This window comes from Salmo trutta, chromosome 26 (genome assembly GCF_901001165.1).
Source record: "Salmo trutta chromosome 26, fSalTru1.1, whole genome shotgun sequence".
NCBI lineage: Eukaryota > Metazoa > Chordata > Actinopteri > Salmoniformes > Salmonidae > Salmo > Salmo trutta.
Genome location: NC_042982.1, coordinates 19,973,478 through 19,994,190, shown reverse-complemented (window position 1 = coordinate 19,994,190; position 20,713 = coordinate 19,973,478). Strand labels below are relative to the sequence as shown.

Below are 20,713 nucleotides of genomic sequence, written 5' to 3'. Positions count from 1 at the left end.
GGTTGTGGGTTCGATTCCCACGGGGGACCAGTATGAAAAAGTATGCACTCACTACTGTAAGTTGCTCTGGCTAAGAGTGTCTGCTAAAAATATTACCTCTGTGTTATATTGACTTATTATCAGACTATATATGTACATTCATATAAGGGTTAAGCTATATTACCTACCAAGATATACAGTTTCAAAATGTAAGAATATCTGATGTTGAATGTAAAATCCACCAATTTCATCAACTAAAAGACAATAAAAAGGAAAAGATACTAGGTTAAATGTTCAGATCAAGTGACACCACACATCTTTATCTGGTTGGGTGCTATTCTTTCACTACACCACTAGGGTCAGCCAAGTGCAAATCAATGTCATTGGCTGGTTTCATAGCTTCAACTAACGGCTTTCAACAGCTGCTGTCTACACAGCTTGGAATCTACCATGTAGATAACCAAAATGACCCCTTTATTTAAGAAAATTAGATTTTTCTCTTCTCTGCTATCGGAGACAAGAGACAAATCTACCAGAAGGCCCTAATAACCCCTTTTTGCTTGACTAGTTGTCATAGGCGTCGATGAAAGGGGACCAAAGCGCAGCGGGTATAGTGCTCATCTCTTTTATTATCGTAATAAAGTGAACACTTAAACAAAAATAATAAACCGACAATCAACAGTTCCGTAAGGTTCTCAGACTATACAGGAAATAACCACCCACAAACCCAAAGGAAAAAACAGGCTGCCTAAGTATGGCTTCCAATCAGAGACAACGAAAGACACCTGCCTCTGATTGGAAACCATTCTCGGCCACACATAGGAAATAACATAGAAAAAGAAAACTAGAACATATCCCCTGGAAACAAACAAACCCCAAAACACACAGAAACAACACCCCCTGCCACGCCCTGACCATACTACAATGACAAATGACCCCTTTACTGGTCAGGACGTGACAGTACCCCCCCCCCCCCCCCCAAAGGTGCAGACCCCGACTGCACCTCCAAAACAAAAAACCCCACAAAACCAAGCCCAAACCTAAAGGGAGGGAAGGGAGGGTGGCCACCGTCAACAACGGTTCCTGTGCTACACCCCCCCCCCTTCGCTAATCCTCCCACTACGGAGGTGGCTCTGGCTCTGGGCGTAGCTCCCGTTCAGAAGACTCTGGGCTGAGAGGCGTCGCTGGAGGCCCCGGGCTGAGGGGCGTCGCTGGAGGCCCCAGGCTGAGAGGCGTCGCTGGAGGCCCCTGACTGGGGAGCGTCGCTGGAAGGAGAGTGCGCGGAGCAGGCACAGGACGTACTGGGCCTTGGAGGCGCACTGGAGGTCTGGCGCTCAGGGCTGGCACAACCCGTCCTGGCCCGATGCTGACTATAACCCAGCAAGGGTGGAGCACTGGCACAGGACGAACTGGGCTGTGCTGGGGAATGCGGGGCACCATACATGGAGCAGGCGTAGGATATCCTGGGCCCAGGATTCTCACTGGAGGTCTGACACTTACAGCTAGCATAACCCGTCCTGGCTCAATGCTCACTCTAGCCCGGCAAGGGCGAAGCGCTGGCACAGGACGAACTGGGCTGTGCTGGGGAATGCAGGGTATCGTGCGTGGAGCAGGCGTAGGATATCCTGGGCCGAGGAACCGCACTGGAGGCCAGATACGTTGAGCCGGCGCACTTTTCCCTGGCTGCCGGCTAACTGTCGCACAACAACATTGAGGAGCCTGTATTGACCGCACCGGGCTCTGAGTGCGTATGGGCGACATAGTGCGCATTCCTCCATACTGCCTAGCTCCTCCCTCTGTGCGTCTGCTCCGTCGTGTGCTTTCCACCAGTCCCTTTCTCCGGAATCCAGCGTCGTCAACAGCTCTTGACTCCCCGACCGGCTCTGGTTTCCTCCATGGCTCCCTCCAAAATGCCCGGGAAGTTAGGTCAGGGTTCCCCCCTGACCTAGCAAAACTCCCCTTATGCCCCCCAAAAAAATGTTTTGGGGGCTGCCTCTTCACCTCCTGAATAGGAGGATACAACACCTCGTACCTCCGTCGTTCCCTCTTCGCTTCCTCCAGCTCCTCCTTTGGGCGCTGGTACTCCCCAGCCTGGCTCCATGGACCCTTTCCATCGAGGATCTCCTCCCACGTCCATGACTCGAGATACCTCCTCTCCAGCTCCTTACCCCGCTGCTTGGTCTTCTTTTGGTGGGTGGTTCTGTCATAGGCGTCGATGAAAGGGGACCAAAGCGCAGTGGATATAGTGCTCATCTTCTTTTATTATCGTAATAAAGTGAACACTTAAACAAAAATAATAAACCGACAATCAACAGTTCCGTAAGGTTCTCAGACTATACAGGAAACAACCACCCACAAACCCAAAGGAAAAAACAGGCTGCCTAAGTATGGCTTCCAATCAGAGACAACGAAAGACACCTGCCTCTGATTGGAAACCATACTCGGCCACACATAGGAAATAACATAGGAAAAGAAAACTAGAACATATCCCCTGGAAACAAACAAACCCCAAAACACACAGAAACAACACCCCCTGCCATGCCCTGACCATACAACAATGACAAATGACCCCTTTACTGGTCAGGACGTGACACTAGTAATAGTGAAATCAAATCAGCCACAGCCTAAGTTCAACCCAAAACAAACAACAGCAAAACCATCTATAAACAATATTCCTCTGTGTCTTTTATCCCTAAGGTGACCCCCCCCCCCCCCCCCCCAGCAAACCACAGATGTAAATAAACACAGAGAAATACTATTCTCTGTGTACAGTATTACACACACCTCACTAAACCTGAGAGAAGCATCTAGCCAAACTGGTCTCAATGCATTATTACCCACAAGTGTCCTGTTTATACAAAGCATCTGCTAGATTAGAACGTTACCTATACCTCTCCCTATTTATGCAGGATGCCAGGAACTCCAGTTTAACTCATCCAATAGCTTCATCAGTGTTTGGTAATATTTGTAGTTTTTTTAAAGCTCAGAGACACAATATATTTGAAACCCACTAAGATCTGTGTGTGAGGCCAGTGGACTAATGTTACTTTCAATTATTGTATAACATATATGGTGTGCTGTAGGCCTACCTATTGTATGACCAATGGAATAAAGAAAGATTCAGTGGGATATGACGGCACGACTACACCTCTTGGCCATGTGGGAACTTTTCAAGTGAAGGCCACCAATGCAGATCTGAAATTCAATAGTGTTCACAGCAAGGACATACACAGACGCTCAGTCGCTACCCAACTGTGACTCAGCGCAACAGAGGTCAGAAAATGTTTTCTACAAGGGCAACCCAGGGTTGATTTATGGTTGGCCCTAAAACAACACAGTAGGGTAAGGTAATTGCACAGTAGGTGCTGTGGTCTATGGCAACAGGCCATAGGTTAAACTAACTTCCATAAAGGACACCACATTCGCATAGGGCCCCATAATAACGTTATATAGAGCGACGCCAGTGTAAATGCATTCAACTACATGATTCTACACATTGACGTGAAGTGATTAGCAACAACAACCTCATTGGGTGTTCATACAACTGGAAGTTTGTGTTAATTCAGGTCATGTCAAAATGTATAATTATAAAAAGTGTTCATCACAGCAATACATCTAAATACCAGTAATTAGAGTTAATAGGATTATAATCAACAATGCTAAATGAATCTCAGTATCAATTCGATAAAGGTGCAGGACAATGGGCAGTTTACAATATAAATAAAATCAGATAGTCATAGTGATTATGAGGATAGTGATGATGATGATGACAATGATTATGATGATAGTGATGATGATGATGTATTTCTAGGGATGGTCACAGTGGGGCTAGTTATTCAGCCTTGGTTTGAGCAGCCAGCAGGTGACGCTGTGGCCGTGGCTACCAGTCTGGGAGGAGCTCCGTCCTGGGGCTCCATGGGCCCCTCTCCACCCCCCTCCTCCTCCCCTCTTTCCCCCACCAGAGGATTCTGTCTGTGGGCCAGGGAGTAGGAATGCCTGGCCCTGGACCTGTGGTGCCTGCGGTGAGGGTGGAGGAACAGCGCTGGGTCAGGCATGGCGGTGGGCTCTGCAGGGCACGTCACCCTCTCCTGGGGGACACACTCCCTGGCCCTCTCCGCCCGGAACTGGTGCCCTGACGTGGTCCTGCTGCCCCTGCGTTTAGGCTTGACCACAGGGGAGTCTATGGCAGAGCTGGTGTTGGAGGCATTGGAGAAACCGGAGGGCGACTGAGGAGAAAAGGGAGAAAAGATGGCGGTGTCCCACTCGGCTGCTTGGCTGTACTGGGGCCCAGGGGGATTCCCATGATGACGATCCCTATTCTCCCGGTTCTCCCTGAGGGCCTGCTGCCTCTGCTGTGTTGCAGTTTCTGGCGGGCAGCGTGCAACTGGAAGGAGAGGTAGGCTGCCGCCTCGCTCTGCCTCTGCAGCTGTGTGTTGAGCACCGTGGAGCGTTGGCTGCGGCGCTTCAGCTCGTCCAGGAAGCGGCGCTCCTTGTCCTTGAGGTTAGCCCGCAGCGCGCCAACCAGCGCCCCCTTGTGAGTCAGCTCCTTACACAGCTCTCCCAGGGTGCACTGCTGCTCGGCCCGGCGATCTTCGACCTCCAGACAGCGGGCCTCCAGCTGCTCCTCCTCTTCCGCCAGGTCTGAGGACGAACACACAAACACACAAGCAGAGAAGTGCACACAAATCAAATAGTAAGGACGCATCAGAGATTCACAGACAGATAGCTAACATTCAGACAAAAAAACAAACCCCAAATGCAGCTGCCAGGATTTACATTAAGGGCATCTACTACTCATGCTGACATATTGACCACACAGAGCACTCCTCCTAACCCCATCCCCCAGGACATAGGACCAGAGAACAGAGCACTCCTCCTAACCCCATCCCCCAGGACATAGGACCAGAGAACAGAGCACTCCTCCTAACCCCATCCCCCAGGACATAGGACCAGAGAACAGAGCACTCCTCCTAACCCCATCCCCCAGGACATAGGACCAGAGAACAGAGCATAGAGCACATGCAGAAAGATAACACACTGCCTGGATATGATCCATTCAGTCAAACGGATATGGAATTAGGTAATGTGACCAGCGCTGGCTGCTTTCAATCACCAAGTTGGCCTCAAAGCACATTTGTGGATCATCTGGCAGATAAGAATGTGGGTTTAGGGATTGAATGGGCAAAGGCAGAAGACTGAGCACATATGGGCAAAGGACTAAAGAGCCACTGAGGAAATTCCTGCCAGTATCCACCACCCAATCTCTACCAGCCGCGTCATGGCCACTGGCATGGTGTGACATCTGCTGCCACTTACCCACTATAGAGAGAGAGTGAAGAGAGCAGACTGGCAGACTGCTCACATGCAGTAGTGGTGTGATGGGAGGGGAAGGAAGGGGATTGTTTTGGTGGGCTGATGGCCGGTATAACATTCAATGTAGTAATATACTGATAGTTCCCTCAACCAAATAATACCTACTTTCTCAGCGGACAAAATTGGCTGCACTGATGTCATCATTACACCAGGAATTGGCTGTGATAACGTCACTGCATCCCGTTTTAACCGCGAGTCTAAAATCATTGTACATTTGCTGTGCTTTTGGGGCAAAGTCAAAGCTACAGTACTCCATCAAAGTGAAATCCTTCAGTAGGAATGGGGGGTTAAAAAAGCCTTAGTCAGACCTAGCTGTAGCTGTACTGTAGCTGTGCCTTTGGGCTGAGGCTGCCCAGCTCAGACAGCTGGGCCAAGGGAGAGGGATTACACCACAGCCTCTGGTATGCTGGTTGACCCAAGAATTATGTCAAAGAAAACTGATGGGAAGGGAGAGGAGCAAAAGGTGCTGTGATTAGTTGAAACTTAGATGTGAAATCATTGTAAAATTATCAGTAGGGATTTTCGTTAGGCCTATATTAGGATTGCTGCATTTCATTTAGAATAGGAGGATCCTGATATCCATATAAGTAGCCCTTCCTTCCTCTATCTTCTTTCTCACCCTCCTCTCTTTCTCTTGTTCTTCTCTTCTCTCATCACTCTTAATCCCTCTCTCTGTACCAGTCTCATCCTGTACCTGTTTCTCCATCCCTCTGTCTTAATTCTTCTCTCGATCCCAATCACTATTTTACAGATTTTTCTTTCTACATCCGTTCTACATCTGTTTCTCCCCTCCCGCCCTCCACTCCTCGCACCCCCCCCCCCTTCCTCCATCTCTTTTCCCTCCCTCCCTCTCTCTCTGAGTAACCCCAGCTTTCTCCTTGGTGTAGTTCTTCCTGGTCTCTGTCTAACTGTCGCCCACTAGACCAGGGTGGTGAGGTCATGCTGCAAAAATAGAAAATGCTGTGTAATCTAATCTCCATTTCGTCCTCCTTTTCCCCTCTCTCGCTCTCTCTCTCTCTCTCTCTCTCATTCACTGACCCCCCCTAACACTTTCTTGTGCCCCCCTAACTGTACCATTCTTCCCACTCCCTCCCTTTCTCCCTCGTCCCTCCATGTCTCTGTCTCAGCAAACAGACTGTAATTGTACCCCTCTACCAGGGCACAGAGGAAAATGAGAGCGGGGGGAAAATGGATGGATCAATTTGTGAGAATGGAGGAGAGGGGGCTGTGGTGGTGTGATAGAGCGAAGAACGGCCTGCTCTGGAAAAAGAGGGGGCTCCTGATTAGTTATAATTGGCTGCAGATAGGCATGACCCCCCCCAACTCCTTCTTTCTTTCTCTTTCTCTCCACCACCCTGTGAGGGACAGGGTGGTGTCTCTGTTATTATCTACGATATTATCATAATATCCATTTTATATCTAGACATTCTAATGCAACAAACTACCCATGAATGGAATATTAAGGTGCACACAAACAGCCTTTGTCTGATGGTTCATATTCATGAACTGTGGATTGCACTCCACTGCCAATATTACCCAATTCCAATCCTCCTACAGATTTTTTATCCTGGTAACAGATCAAGCCATAAAATGTGATGTTTTATTCATGGAATATGGCCTTTATGAGTGAGGATGAGAGGGGGAAAGGGAGAGAGCGTTTGGTGAGGTCGACCACAGGGCTGTCCCTTGGCAGATGGGTAAAGTGAAGGATAATGCCATGAGGGTGGGATGGGATGGGGGGGAGCCAAAGAGGACAAACAGTTAGTGTCACAAAGCCAAGCCTAGAGAGAATGAGAGGGAGGGGTGCAGGAAGAGAGAGAAAGAGAGACACAGAACTTACCCAGTTCACTCTTGCCTGGAGGCTTCACATTCAGCTCACATGTCAACTCTGAGAAAACAGACAAGAAATGAGACATCAGTGAGACAGAGACATGAGAAATGTGTAAGACAGAAATTAGTCATATGAGTAAGTCTAGGAGACAAATAGATACATTTCAGGAATTTACAAAAAAAATTAATAGGAATGCTTTCAATCTGATGTGTCTCATTGAAAGACTAAATACTAATGCTGATCGAAACTAGGGATGAATATTTTCCCTCAAATCTACCAACTTTCAATACCGGGAATAATTCATATTTATCCTGAAAGTGCCCATCATAGCGACGAGAAGTAGGGGTGCTGAGGGTGCTGCAGCACCCCCTGATAAATCACATAAAAAATATATATACAGTACCAGTCAAAGGTTTGGACACACCTACTCATTTAAGAGTTTTTCTTTATTTTTACTATTTTCTACATTGTAGAATAATAGTGAAGACATCAAAACTATGAAGTAACATATATTCCATATGTTACTTCATAGTTTTGATGTCTTCATGTAGTAACCAAAAAAGTGTTAAACAAGTTTCCACATATGCTGAGCACTTGTTGGCTGCTTTTCCTTCACTCTGCTGTCCAACTCATCCAAAACCATCTCAATTGGTTTGAGGTCAGGTGATTGTGGAGGCCAGGTCATCTGATGCAGCGCTCCATCACTCTCATTATTGGTCAAATAGCCCTTACACAGCCTGGAGGTGTGTTGGGTTATTGTCCTGTTGATAAACAAATGATAGTCCCACTAAGTGCACACCAGATGGGATGGCGTATCGCTGCAGAATGCTGAGGTAGCCATGCTAGTTAAGTGTGCCTTGAGTTCTAATAAATCAGACAGTCACCAGCAAAGCACCCCACACCATCACACCTCCTCCTCCATGCTTCACGGTGGGAACAACACATGTGAACATCATCCGCTCATCTACTCTGCGTCTCACAAAGACATTTAAAAAATTTGGACTCATCAGACCAAAGGACAGATTTCCATCGATCTAATGTCCATTGCTCGTGTTTCTTGGCTCAAGCAAGTCTCTTCTTCTGATTGGGGTCCTTTAGTAGTGGTTTCTTTGCAGCAATTCGACCATGAAGGCCTGATTCACGCAGTCTCCTCTGAACAGTTGATGTTGAGATGTGTCTGTTACTTGAACTCTGTGAAGCATTTATTTGGGCTGCAATTTCTGAGGCTCGTAACTCTAATGAATTTATCCTCTGCAGCAGAGGTAACTTTGGGTTTTCCTTTCCTGTGGCGGTCCTAATGAGAGCCAGTTTCATCATAGTACTTGATGATTTTTGCAACTGCACTTGAAGAAACGCTCAAATTTCTAGAAATTTTCCGGATTGACTAACCTTCATGTCTTTAAAATAATGATGGACTGTCGAATCTCTTTGCTTATTTGAGGTATTCTTGCCATAATGTGAAGTTGGTCTTTTACCAAATAGGGCTACCTTGTCACTGACTGACTCAAACACATTAAGAAGGAAAGAAATTCCACAAATTAACTTTAACAAGGCACACCTGTTAATTGAAATGCATTCCAGGTGACTACCTCATTTATTTTATTTAACCTTTATTTAACTAGGCAAGACAGTTAAGAACAAATTCTTATTTACATTGATGGCCTACCCCACACGACGCTGGGCCAATTACGCACCACCCTATGGGACTAACCAATCATGGCCGGTTGTGATACAGCCTGGAATCAACTCAGGGTCTGTAGTGACGCCTCTAGCACTGAGATGCAGTGCCTTAGACCGCTGCACCACTCAGGAGCCCATTAAAGCTGGTTGAGAGAATGCCAAGAGTTTGAAAAGCTGTCATCAAGGCAATGGGTGGCTACTTTGAAGAATCTCAAATATAAAATATATTTTAATTTGTTGAACACTTTTTTGTTTATTACTTGATTCCATATGTGTTATTTCATAGATATGATGTCTTCACTATTATTCTACAATGTAGAAAATAATAAAAATAAAGAAAAACCCTTGAATGTATAGGTGTGTCCAAACTTTTGACTGGTACTGTATATATATATTTTAAATTGTGCGCTAGACCTTTATTACCTTCTGTATGAGCGGAGCAAAATAGTCGTCAACAGAATATTTCCTCAGCCCTCATATGGGCAGCAAGTAGGCTAGGCTATGAGACCACACAGAGAAGCAGGGGAAATGTTATAGCGGTATTTTGACATGCATAGGTAAGAGACGTGCTTTGATAATGCAACCTATGGATTACAGAATAAAGTTTGGAATTTTCATGCAAGACAGGAGTCAGGATTTTATGTTTCAGTGGGATTGGGACTGGATAGGAAAATAGCCTACGTTCTAGAACAGGAGAATTGTCCTCATTCCTCTCTGAATTGTTAACAGACTTCATATCTGTGACAGAGATGCCTATATAGGGAATTGTGTATAGGCCTATCTAATGTGTGACTGTTTGAAGATTCACAATGACAGCTCAAAGAGGCACATGTTCATTTATAGTCTTTAGGCCAGCTGTAGAGGTTTCCTGTAGGGTTTAACTGCATTCGGGTCGGTGTGCAGTCCGGCAGTGTCAATTATGTGTGCGCTTTGAATGTAAGGCGACTTTGTGTGTAGTAAATGTGCTAGGTTAAAGGTTTCCATGTGACAACTTCTTTGGATAATGTGCTATTTAAATGTTTGCCAATCTGATGCTGCGCATGTGTAGGGCCTGCATTGGTGCCAACATTGGGGCAAAATGTTGTAATTTCCCAGGTCTTTCATTTTATTTTCTCGGGAAATGTAGAGTGTTCCCAGGACAGTCCCGGGTTCCCTGTTACCCATGTTAATCCTTAATCATAACTGTAGTGCTGTTGAAGCAGTGAATGTCCAATCTGTTTGTTTGCGTCTAGTCTGTCAATTAGCTTGATTGCAGACAGTTCAGACAGAGAGGATTAGGGCCTTGTGTAGACTGGACATACAGTAATCACATTGAGTTAAACTGATTATGTTTAGCTGGGTGGACTCTAAGTACTTCTCCAGTCAGCACAGACAGACGCCATGCTTGGGTTGCCCTCAAGGACAAAGACTAAAATATACTGTACAGTATTTATTTTATTTCCCTGTCTACTCCCTCTCACTCGCCAGCTGGGATGAATAGACAGTTTACCTCCCAAAATAAGCACAGTAAATCCTTAACCTATCACCTTCCTTTGCCTGCTCAGAAAATCCCATCAATCCCCACAGAGAGAGAGAGAGAGAGAGAGAGAGAGAGAGGCGGGAGAGAGAGAATTAAAGACAGAAAGAGAAAGGAAGGACGACAGAGAAAGAGGAGGAGGATGGATAGATGAACCCTAGCAGAGAGGATAACTCCAGAGGGGGAATCAGACCCCCGACTGCCAGGAACAGGAAGGTATTATAATATGTGGTTCCCTTTCATGGAAACCCTGGCTGTAGTGGGGGAGCATTCATTGAGATAAACCTGCTCTGTTCAAGTTAAAGTTAATAGTCCCAAGAAAACAAATTGATTGCGCTGATAGACTAGTACAGTCGGCTACATTGTGTTTGTATCTAAGATTTGATGGCTTTAGCATCTTTGCAGTGTATGGGCCTAGTCTGTCAGTCAAACCACAACACCATGTGGTGATGCCCTTTAACTGAACAGTAGGAGAGCCGAGTGCAGAAAAGAAGAGAGGAAGAGAAGGGATGCATCCATAGAGATGCTTCATTGCCTTCTTGGCTACATCGTGTTCTGCAGTGAGGTCTGCCTCTGCTTGGCTTGGCAGTACCTCTGTTGTTGTAAAGAGGGTCACTGTCTACTCCACAAGTCTATTTGATCTGTGTGTGTTTGCGCACGTGTGCATACGGTATGTGTGCATGTGTGTGTGTGTGTGTGTGATGTATAGACTCACCGCTACATCGTTTCTGCAAGGACAGGATCTCCAGGTGTAGGCCATGCAGAAGGGTGAGATGTTCCTGTCTGAGAAACACTGTACTCCTCTCAACACTCTCCATCTGCATGTCCAAGGTGGAGCCTGTAGGTTCCATGATGACACACCTGTCCTGCACCCTGCACAGAGAACAGGGTCAGAGGGTGTTAATATACATTATACCTGCATGTGTACAAGGGTCACTTTCCTGCTACTAATGATGAACAATAACAAAAGGAACTATTCCAAATGTATATGTGTGTTTGTGTGTGTCTGTGTGTGTGTGTGTGTGTGTGTGTGTGTGTGTGTGTGTGTGTGTGTGTGTGTGTGTGTGTGTGTGTGTGTGTGTGTGTGTGTGTGTGTGTGTGTGTGTGTGTGTGTGTGTGTGTGTTTAATGATGCATTTGCAGTATCTTTCCCCGTCTTTTAGACCTTCGCTGTAGGTTTATTATTTAATGTTACTTTACAATGCAGTTTAGACTATCACCTGACACATTAACCATTACAACAAGAGAAACACTGAAGTCTTCATTTATTCTAAGATAAATTAAAAAAAACAATGATTGATGATGGTGATGTCAGGTAAGATAAAGTGTGTATGAGTTCATCATTGCGGTCATGCGGTAAAAAATGTATTGATCACCCAATAGAGAGATGGAAGAAACCAACTCAATATGCTTGGTAGGTTACAGTATGTTGAAAGTCCTAGTACCAGTTAAATTCAATTTTACAGTAGATTCCTACATGCCTACAATACACTCAATAGATGTGGCAATTTTATGAAAATGATCCATGCTTACCGTGCTATTTTAGATAATGTTGAACGGAGTCCCACAGAATTACGATATGAAATTCATAAGATCTATAAACAAGTCCTTTGATCCATACATGATTGTTTTCCAGGAATGTTCCAAACCCATTTAGGATATTCGTCCAATAATTGAGATCAATTCAACATAATTTGCAGGCGATAACGTTATATCAAGAACGAAAGATGATAGCCTGTATACAGAAAGAAATCAGCGACGCATCGAATAACGGTCCTGGGAGGCTACAACAGGATAAATATGTTTTCATTACTGCTGCACCATCTCGCTGCGTCAGTAACAGTTATTGCCAAAATACTCATAACAAGGTCACCATTGCAAGTAGATTGTAAGGTATGGAAACGGAGCACGATACATTTCGACAGGCGCAGCCTCCCTCTCCTCCATCGTCTGTTAGGTTGAACTGGTACAGTAGTCTACTGTCGTATGATGAAAACAAGACATCGTGACCGGAACACGCGAGATGATCGTACGACTCAAATGCAGCTTATTGGAAGAAGTGGCCGTACCCAAAATCGACTTTTGCCAGGATCGATATAGCAGTAGTTCGAAGACAGCGATAGGACAGGATAGTCTTTATTATGAATGTTAAAATGACTGTACTTTTGGTTAGACAATTGTTGGGGTGACACCAAAGCCTGTTTATCGCAGCCAGGGTTCCTACGAAATCATATGGGCTACTTTGAGAATATGCACGGCAAATACCAGCCTCAATTTCAGCACCATGGACAGGGGCATTGCTCTTGACCTGCGTCACTCTGAGACAACCTGACATTGGCCAAGTCATTTCAGACCTGATGGGGGGTGGCAATGTCTTGCTAGGCTTGATGGAAAGGCCTAGCTGTTATGTCTATATGGAAATTATCTACGTTTCATTTTTTTTCTAAACATTTAGCACAGTAATGAGGCTTAATTGGTCAAGAATTAAGACTGTCAATCATTGATATTCAACCTGGTCTCAGAACATTTAGTATTATTATGTATGTTAATCCGGGACACTCCATTTAGTATGATACAGTATGTTAGGTTTCGTATGGTATGTATTACTTTTTTGGATGTCTATCACCCATTTCATATGATATGTTACAAATTACAATTCGTATTATATGTTACGAATTTGCTAAATGTACAATATGTTATGAATTTTCTAAATGTATGATATCTTATAAATTCTTGCTAGGTGGCTAAGGTTAGCTAGCTGGCTAACGTTAGCTAAGCTAGGGGTTAGGGTTAAGGTTAGGGTTAAGTTTATAAGTTAGGTTAAAGGATAAAGGTTAGGGGAAGGGTTAGCTAAAAGGGTTAAGGTTAGGGTTAGGGAAGAGTTAGCTAACATGTTAAGTAGTTACAAAGTAGCTAAAAAGAAGTATGTAGTTGAAAAGTTGCTCATTAGATTCAAACTCGCAACCTTTGTTCGCATTATATGCCCACCTACCCCGACCAACCACCGTACTTTTGTTTTTGCCTTAAGTAACCATCTGTCGTATGTAACCATACCAAACGTAACTTATATCATACTCATTTGAGTGTCACAGATTTACATTTACTATGTTATGTCAAGTCTATGAGACCAGGCTGTGATATTGAGTCACTGGTGCCTCAAAGATGATGGCAAAACATCTGCACCCACTAATGAAATCAATACACAAAATACTTTCAATGTTATGTTTTTTATTTTCATATTAAACTACAAAATATCTGTTACTGTAAAGAAACATACATTGGAGTCTTATTAATTACAAACCCTCAATTCATAAAAGAAATAAGAAAAAATACAATTATCATCCTGAAAACATTTCCATTTGTTGGTAATGTTAATTCTTGCACATTTCTTCAAAATACTTTTTTATTCCCTTGCTGGGCAGCCCAGCTGTTTTTAGAGAAGATTGTATTGCAAGGTATGCTATATGTGGCGGCAGGTAGCTTAATGGTTAGAGCGTTAAACTAGTAACCGAAAGGTTGCAAGATCGAATCCCTGAGCTGACAAGGTAAAAATCTGTCGTTCTGCCCCTAAACAGGGCAGTTAACCCACTGTTCCTAAGCTGTCATTGAAAATAAGAATTTGTTCTTAACTGACTTGCCTAGTTAAATAAAATATGTGGTGGCTAATATGCAGCTGTAGTTTTTAAACTTCCATTCTAGCATACATGACACACATCTTTCTCTACATGTTTTTATTTTTATTTTTGGCAGAGCTCCACCTGTTTAGGGGTTGGTAATGTTCACTAGTTGCGCCATGATTGGCTCAATGTTCTGTCACTCATGGGGACACTACGTCACTGCAAAATCTAAGGGGCGAGCTCTACAGGGTGCTGCCATAAAGTTACATTAGAAGTGCCCATCCAAGAAGGATCAAGATCATTGACCACAGATAAAATTATGTCAAATCACGTTATATCTACCGTAGCTTAGATTGGACTAATCATGTCAACATCATACTTTCAAAATCTTAGCTAGCAAGCTAGACAAGTCATCATCATGAATCACGTAGACACTGTACAGGCAAATCCTTTTCAATCCTTGTCATATGAAGAGAAATTAGAGATAAAACGTATCAGTGCACATCGGCCATTGGACATAAACATTTCACAACATGTTGGAAATCACAAATTCAACAATGAGTGGTTTGAAAGGAATCAGTGGCTAACTGCAAGCGTTGCAAAGCAATCACTATCCTGTTATTCAGTGGAGTGGGTTGGAAAAGCTTGGAAAAGAGACCCTTAAACCCAGACTTGAACCACACGGTTCAAGTCTGGGTTTAAGGGTCTCTTTTCCAAGCTTAAAAGGATAAACATTCAACACTATGGGCCAGAAACGTTTGAATACATTGGCCATGCTGTCAATACAGCATGACTTCTGCCTTGTTCAAAACAACTAGAATATCGGAACTGAGAGAAATCTCAGAAATCTTCATTGAGTTCTAGACAACTGGGAAAAAGGAAAAAAATGAGCTCCGTCTGGGAAAATATGTTTTGAACGGTCATCCAACTCGGAATTCCAAGTTGGGAACTCAGGGCTCTTTCTAGAGCTCCGACCTGAAGATCACTGACGTCATGATTCAACATTGTTTTTTTCAGAGTTCCCAGTTGTCTTGAAAGCACCATAAATCCAGAGAATGCCAGACTTTGATGACAAAATATGCCCACAAGAAGGACCGCAGCGCCACCTTCCTGTTCAAGTGAGCACAGCACAACAAGGTGAGTCCAAAAATGTATTGTATGCTGCTGCATAAATGATGTAATATGCCAGGGAGATATGTATACTGTTGCTAAGAAAGCAATACTAAGTGTATGGTGTGTGGTAAGCTGTTAGTAGCCCATGTGCCTCACCCTAATAATTTGGTCCCTTTCCCCCTCATAACTTAGCCTACTGTTCTGACTTGGTGGTGCACATGTAGCCTATAGCCTGTTTTAGAGAAATGTCATCATCGAATATTGTAAGAACTTTCATTGTGTGCTTATATGCCCCCTTTATTTATCCTACGGTTCTGACTTGGTGAACAGGGAGAATACTGTAAGAACGACCCATGTTCTGAATTCTGTCGCTGTACATTTCAAAGGTGCTGAACAAATAATATAATTCTAGAGATAGGCGTCCTGTCCATGGGACAGTTGTAAATCATGCAGCGCCTTGTGTCATGATCACAGATTTTAGAGAAACAACAAATGTCGGTACATATAAGTGTCTTATATCGGCTGAAAGCTTAAATTCTTGTTACTATAACTGCATGGTCCAATTTACAGTAGCTATTACTGCTAAAAAATGCCATGCTATTGTTTGAGGAGAGCTCCTAACGAAACACTTTTTTCACCGCGATAGGTTTGATAAATTCACCTCTGAAGGTGAAATGTGTACTTACATTCTGAAATCTTGCTCTGATTTATCATCCTAAGGGTCCCAGAGATAACATGAAGTTTAGTTTTGTTTTCATACTCTAAAAAGATCCATATAGCATGCACGATCGATTTTGTATTTCCACTCGTTCAATTTGCAAAGAAAGGAATCTGTGAAAATCTAACCCTAAACGTTGTTTCAACCAGTCAAATCATGTTCATATGTATTCCTCAGAGATCCTAGAACGTAACCAGACTTCACTATATCATTAGGGGTGCGGTATATCCTATAGGACACCAAATTTGGTCAGTAAGCGACGCCTTCATGGCACACCGATGACGAGGTTGGTCTTCACTTGATTGACTTTAACTTTGTCAAATAAGCACCAATCGGGTCAAACAAAGCTAGCTAGATAGCCAATGAGCTGGGCTTTACGGGAGTATCCGTAAACCCTGTATCCGTCTCAAAATGTAGCTGCCAACCTTTTGCGACAGCATGCCTTTTCCTTTTGGACAACAATTATAAGATTATTCAGAGTTATGAAGTTATGAAAACTGGTTGTTTTGCAAATGTTTAACTTATAATATGGCTACCAATACTGGAAAAGCTAAATCAGAGTCCAAGTATACAAATTTGACGATATTCTTGCAGAAAAATGTAATATGAATGCAAATGTCTCCTTCACTATTTGCCCAAATATACCTGGGTGACTTCACACTAAATGCCATGTAGTTCGCTCATACCTCAAGTTATCCATCTGAAACTTTGCACATACAAGATCTATCTTGTGGACACCATCGGAATTACAACCAGAGTGATGGCTGGAACTGGGACCTTTCTCTTGCATTTCAAAGATGGTGATAATAAAAAAAACGTTAGTTTTTTTTCTTTGTATTTTCTTCTACCAGATCTATTGTGTTATATTCTCCTACATTCAATTCACATTTCCACAAACTTCAAAGTGTTTCCTTTCGAATGGTACCAACAATATGCATATCCTTGCTTCAGGGCCTGAGCTACAGGCAGTTAGATTTGGGTATGTCATTTAGGCAAAAATAGAAAAAAAGGGGGCTATCCCTAAGAAGATTTATATTGACTACGTCTGTTCTAGCTCGCTCATTGTCTTCATCAAAATTAGGGATGGCCTCTTATCCGCCCTTATGCCATAGTTTATACATCTCAATTGTCAGTAGAAACCCCACTGTTGCTTTAAGCAAGTCAGCTATGTTTTTTTTAAAGACAGTAAAGGAGAATGAATGAACTGTTTCGCTGCCAGACAAGGCTCTGTTGATAGCCAGGTGTAGCAGTGGTAAGGAATCAGTCCATGTTGCTGAAAAGAAAGCTCTGCTGTTGGGACAGCTTTATGTAGGCTCTAACAGTTTGTGGGCACCGTTTATCACCGTTATCGTACAATTCATGTTTGCCCCACCAAGATTTACATGCAAAAAAATCACCACTGTAGCCTAATCACGCTAAAACAACAAAACATTATTAAAAGAGAGATAGCTGATGAAACACTACCCTCCTGAGCAGGCAAATTGACATATACGGTAACTGGCTAGGCTCGTTAAACTGTAACATTGTCTTGCTTTCAATAAATTGGCTAAATGGTCAACGGAGTTAGCTCTTCATACGATCGAGACAATCCGTATTGCACGCTGCATATTTCAAGTGCACTCAAAAACAGATATTTATTTATATTAAGTACGTTGTTCCTCAATAAAGTATCTATGAGCGAAGTCAGGAGGGAAAAAAAGTCAAGTGCGAGTGTTAGTTCCGGGGGTGGGATTATTTAAGACAGATACTCTTTGAAGAGGTAGAGTTTCAGATGTTTTCAGAACATGGGCAGGGACTGCTGACCTAGCTTCATTGGGAAGCTGGTTCCACCATTGGCGTGCCAGGACAGAGACGAGCTTGGACTGGGCTGAGCGGGAGGGCCAAGAGACCAGAGGTGGCAAAACGGAGTGCTCGGGTTGGGGTGTAGGGTTTGAGCATAACCTGAAGGTAGGGAGGGGCAGTTCCTCTTGCTGCTCTGTAGGCAAGTACCATGGTCTTGTAGTGGAGGGGTATGTATGGGAGTTCTGATTGGTTCCAAGTTTAGTAGTTTGGCAAATTTGCGTGAGCAGAGTGATGAAATATATTTATTTGAAAATGTACAAGAACTGAAGGTGCCAACACATTTTTTGGTAATCATAAGAATGTTTTACTGTCATATACAAAAAATCAGCGCCTCCCTCGACGGGGATCAACCAACTTCGCGTTTTTCGGCTTCATATAAAGCTCACAAGTTAATGCAAGTACTTCAGACATCACCAACACAACCAAAGGTTAATCTGCTCGAAAATAAACAAATATAGTACATACATACATGTTGTGAACTAGTGAAGTTCATTCAGGGGTCTTATCGCAATAAAGGCAACTTCTGAATGGAAACAAATCATGGCTGTTTTTGTAGAATAGTCTTCAGCCGTTCATTGACTGTCTGATGTTTAGGAGGTCTATTCAAGCAGCTGAAACAAGCTTTTTAATTATTCTTTGCTAATGAGCTTCATATCAAACATCATTAGTGTCTTTTCATTGTTGATAGTGGTACAGTATAGCAGTGTGTTGCCATTGGTAGGGTCATCTAATTTTGCTATTCTAATCATAGTATTCCATGAAGAATTGGTCAAGTAGAATTACTGCTTGGCTGGAACCAGCCCTTGCTGGGTAAGACTGCCCACCCCTGAAATAGTGGATGTGTTTGGTCAGAGACCAAAATAATCAACAGGCAAATAAGAATAAGCTCTCTTTTCAAAAGACCCTCATGGATGTTCTAGACTCAGGGAAACAGAAAGAACCCCTCACTGGTTATTGAAACACCACAATGCCCAACAGCTTATACACCACATACTGTAGATACCACTATCAATCCATATATCTCCAATATAACCAACAATTATTCTAAAGGGATATACAATATTATTCAAACTGTGTTCATTAACCATATTTATAATTTTAATCATCCTTGATAATTAAATCCACAACTTTTTTGAGTACAAATAAATGACAAATATACAAAAAAATTAAATAAAAACTGGAACAAAACATAGAAATACATCTTGTTAGAAAAACTTCAGCGCAATATTACCGATGGTCTGTAATGTTATGATGGATACTAAGTAGAGGTTGCCCTTTTATGCACAGATCTAGGATATGGGACAGGTAGCTGATATTGGATCTGTGCCTAAATGGGAACTTCTACCTAGAGCAGGGATGGGCAACTCCAGGCTTCGGGGGCCGGAGTGGTGTCACACTTTTTCCCCATCCCTACCAAACACAGTTGATTAAACAAATGGCATTCTGAACTGAAGATCATGATTAGTTGATTACTGGAGTCAGGCATGTTAGCTGGGGAAAAAAGTGTGGCACCAATCAGGCTCCCGAGGACTGGAGTTGCCCACCCCAGCTCTAGGTATAAGTTGCACTTTTAGGCACAGATCCAGGATCAGTGCACCTGTCCCATATCCTTCCTCTAAGGACTGTTCTGCCTCCTTCAGGCCAACTCTGTAATGACACTTCAATGACCACCAACCATGTCAGTCACCAGATACCAGTCTAACGGCCTGTATGTCATTAGTGATGTCATTAGCTGGTGTGTATGGGAAGAGCTGGCTCTCTCTGTTGTCATGGTGACTGTGTGGACCTAGTATTGAGAGGTACACTCGACTTAATGAGCAAGCTCCAAATGGACTAACATAGCAGCCGTTGCCTGTGTGTTTGTGTGTGTGTGTGTGTGTGTGCTTGTGTGCCTGTGTGTGCGTGTGTGTGAGGGAGAATAAGCAAACATAGCTGCTGTTTCTTAGGGCAATGTTGTTTTAGTTTAATTTCCACAAAATCCAACTCGACCTCGATCTGAAGTCAACCTTGTTGTTTGGTTAACAACCCGATCTACGAGTATGTGAAACAGTTTTGAGAAATACCAACACGTTCGTTTTATTTTTGGTGCTTTTTACTCCTTGTCTCCCCAAATTTGTGATATCTAATTGCAAGTTACAGTCTTCTCCCATCGCTGTAACTCCTGAACGGATTCAGCAGAGGCGAAGGTTGAGAGCCATGCATCCTCCGAAACACAACCCAGCCAAGCTGCACTGCTTCTTGACACACTGATCACTTAACCCAGAAGCCAGCCGCACCAATGTGTCGGAGGGAACACCGTACAGCTGGCGACCGAAGTCAGCTTGCATGCGCCCGGCTGCCACAAGGAGTCGCTAGAGCGAGATGGGACAAGGACATCCCAGCCGGCCAAACACTCCCCTAACCCAGACGACGCTGGGCCAATTGTGCGCCGCCTCATGGGAACCCTTACAAAATAGATAGCAAAGCTCATGTTAGGAACAGATGTAGTTGCTACAGTCTTCCGAGGTAGCAGGTGTTTAGTTTACATAAGGCTTGGTCAATAAACGTCTTTGACTCTAGTGCTAGTTTTACTCAACATGATTACAACATGTTCAAGAAGACACAGGTGTTGGATTCAATGATTCCCTATAGTATTTATATATTTTTTCTTTCTCAGTGTTATGAGATTTGCACCTCAACCTGTAAGACATTTCACACACGTGCGTTCTGAAAGTATTTTGACCGCTTGACTTTTCCCACATTTTGTTACGTTAAAGGGTAAGACTTTAAAATTGATTCAATATTTTTTTCCCTCATCAATTTACACACAATACCCCACAATGACAAAGATTTATACATTTTTGCAAATGTATAAAAAAATTAAATAATGGAAATATCACATTTACATAAGTATTCAGACCCTTGACTCAATACTTTGTTTAAAAACCTTTGGCAGCAATTACAGCCTTGAGTCTTCTTGGGTATAATGCTACAAGCTTGGCACCCCTGTATTTGGGGAGTTTCTCCCATTTTTCTCTGCAGATCCTCTCAAGCTCTGTCAGGTTC

General features: G+C 43.4%; 1 protein-coding gene across 1 annotated transcript; it reads right to left on the bottom strand.

Moving 5' to 3' along the window:
* Window positions 1-2,712: 2,712 nt before the first annotated feature.
* LOC115163354 (coiled-coil domain-containing protein 92) lies at window positions 2,713-12,563 on the bottom strand. The gene is made up of 4 exons (XM_029715151.1): window positions 11,912-12,563; window positions 11,095-11,252; window positions 7,193-7,240; window positions 2,713-4,620 (listed from the first exon to the last, which is right to left on the bottom strand). Exons 2-4 carry the CDS (start codon window positions 11,228-11,230, stop codon window positions 4,160-4,162), a joined length of 645 nt encoding a protein of 214 aa, XP_029571011.1. The 5' UTR covers window positions 11,231-11,252; window positions 11,912-12,563; the 3' UTR covers window positions 2,713-4,159.
* Window positions 12,564-20,713: the final 8,150 nt, after the last annotated feature.

Coding starts and splice junctions, on each gene's coding strand:
- LOC115163354 (XM_029715151.1), bottom strand. CDS start 11,230: ATGGAACCTACAGGCTCCACCTTGGACATGCAGATGGAGAGTGTTGAG. Junction 7,241..11,094: donor CTTGCAGAAACGATGTAGCG/GTGAGTCTATAC, acceptor CTGTTTTCTCAG/AGTTGACATGTGAGCTGAAT. Junction 4,621..7,192: donor TCCAGGCAAGAGTGAACTGG/GTAAGTTCTGTG, acceptor GTTCGTCCTCAG/ACCTGGCGGAAGAGGAGGAG.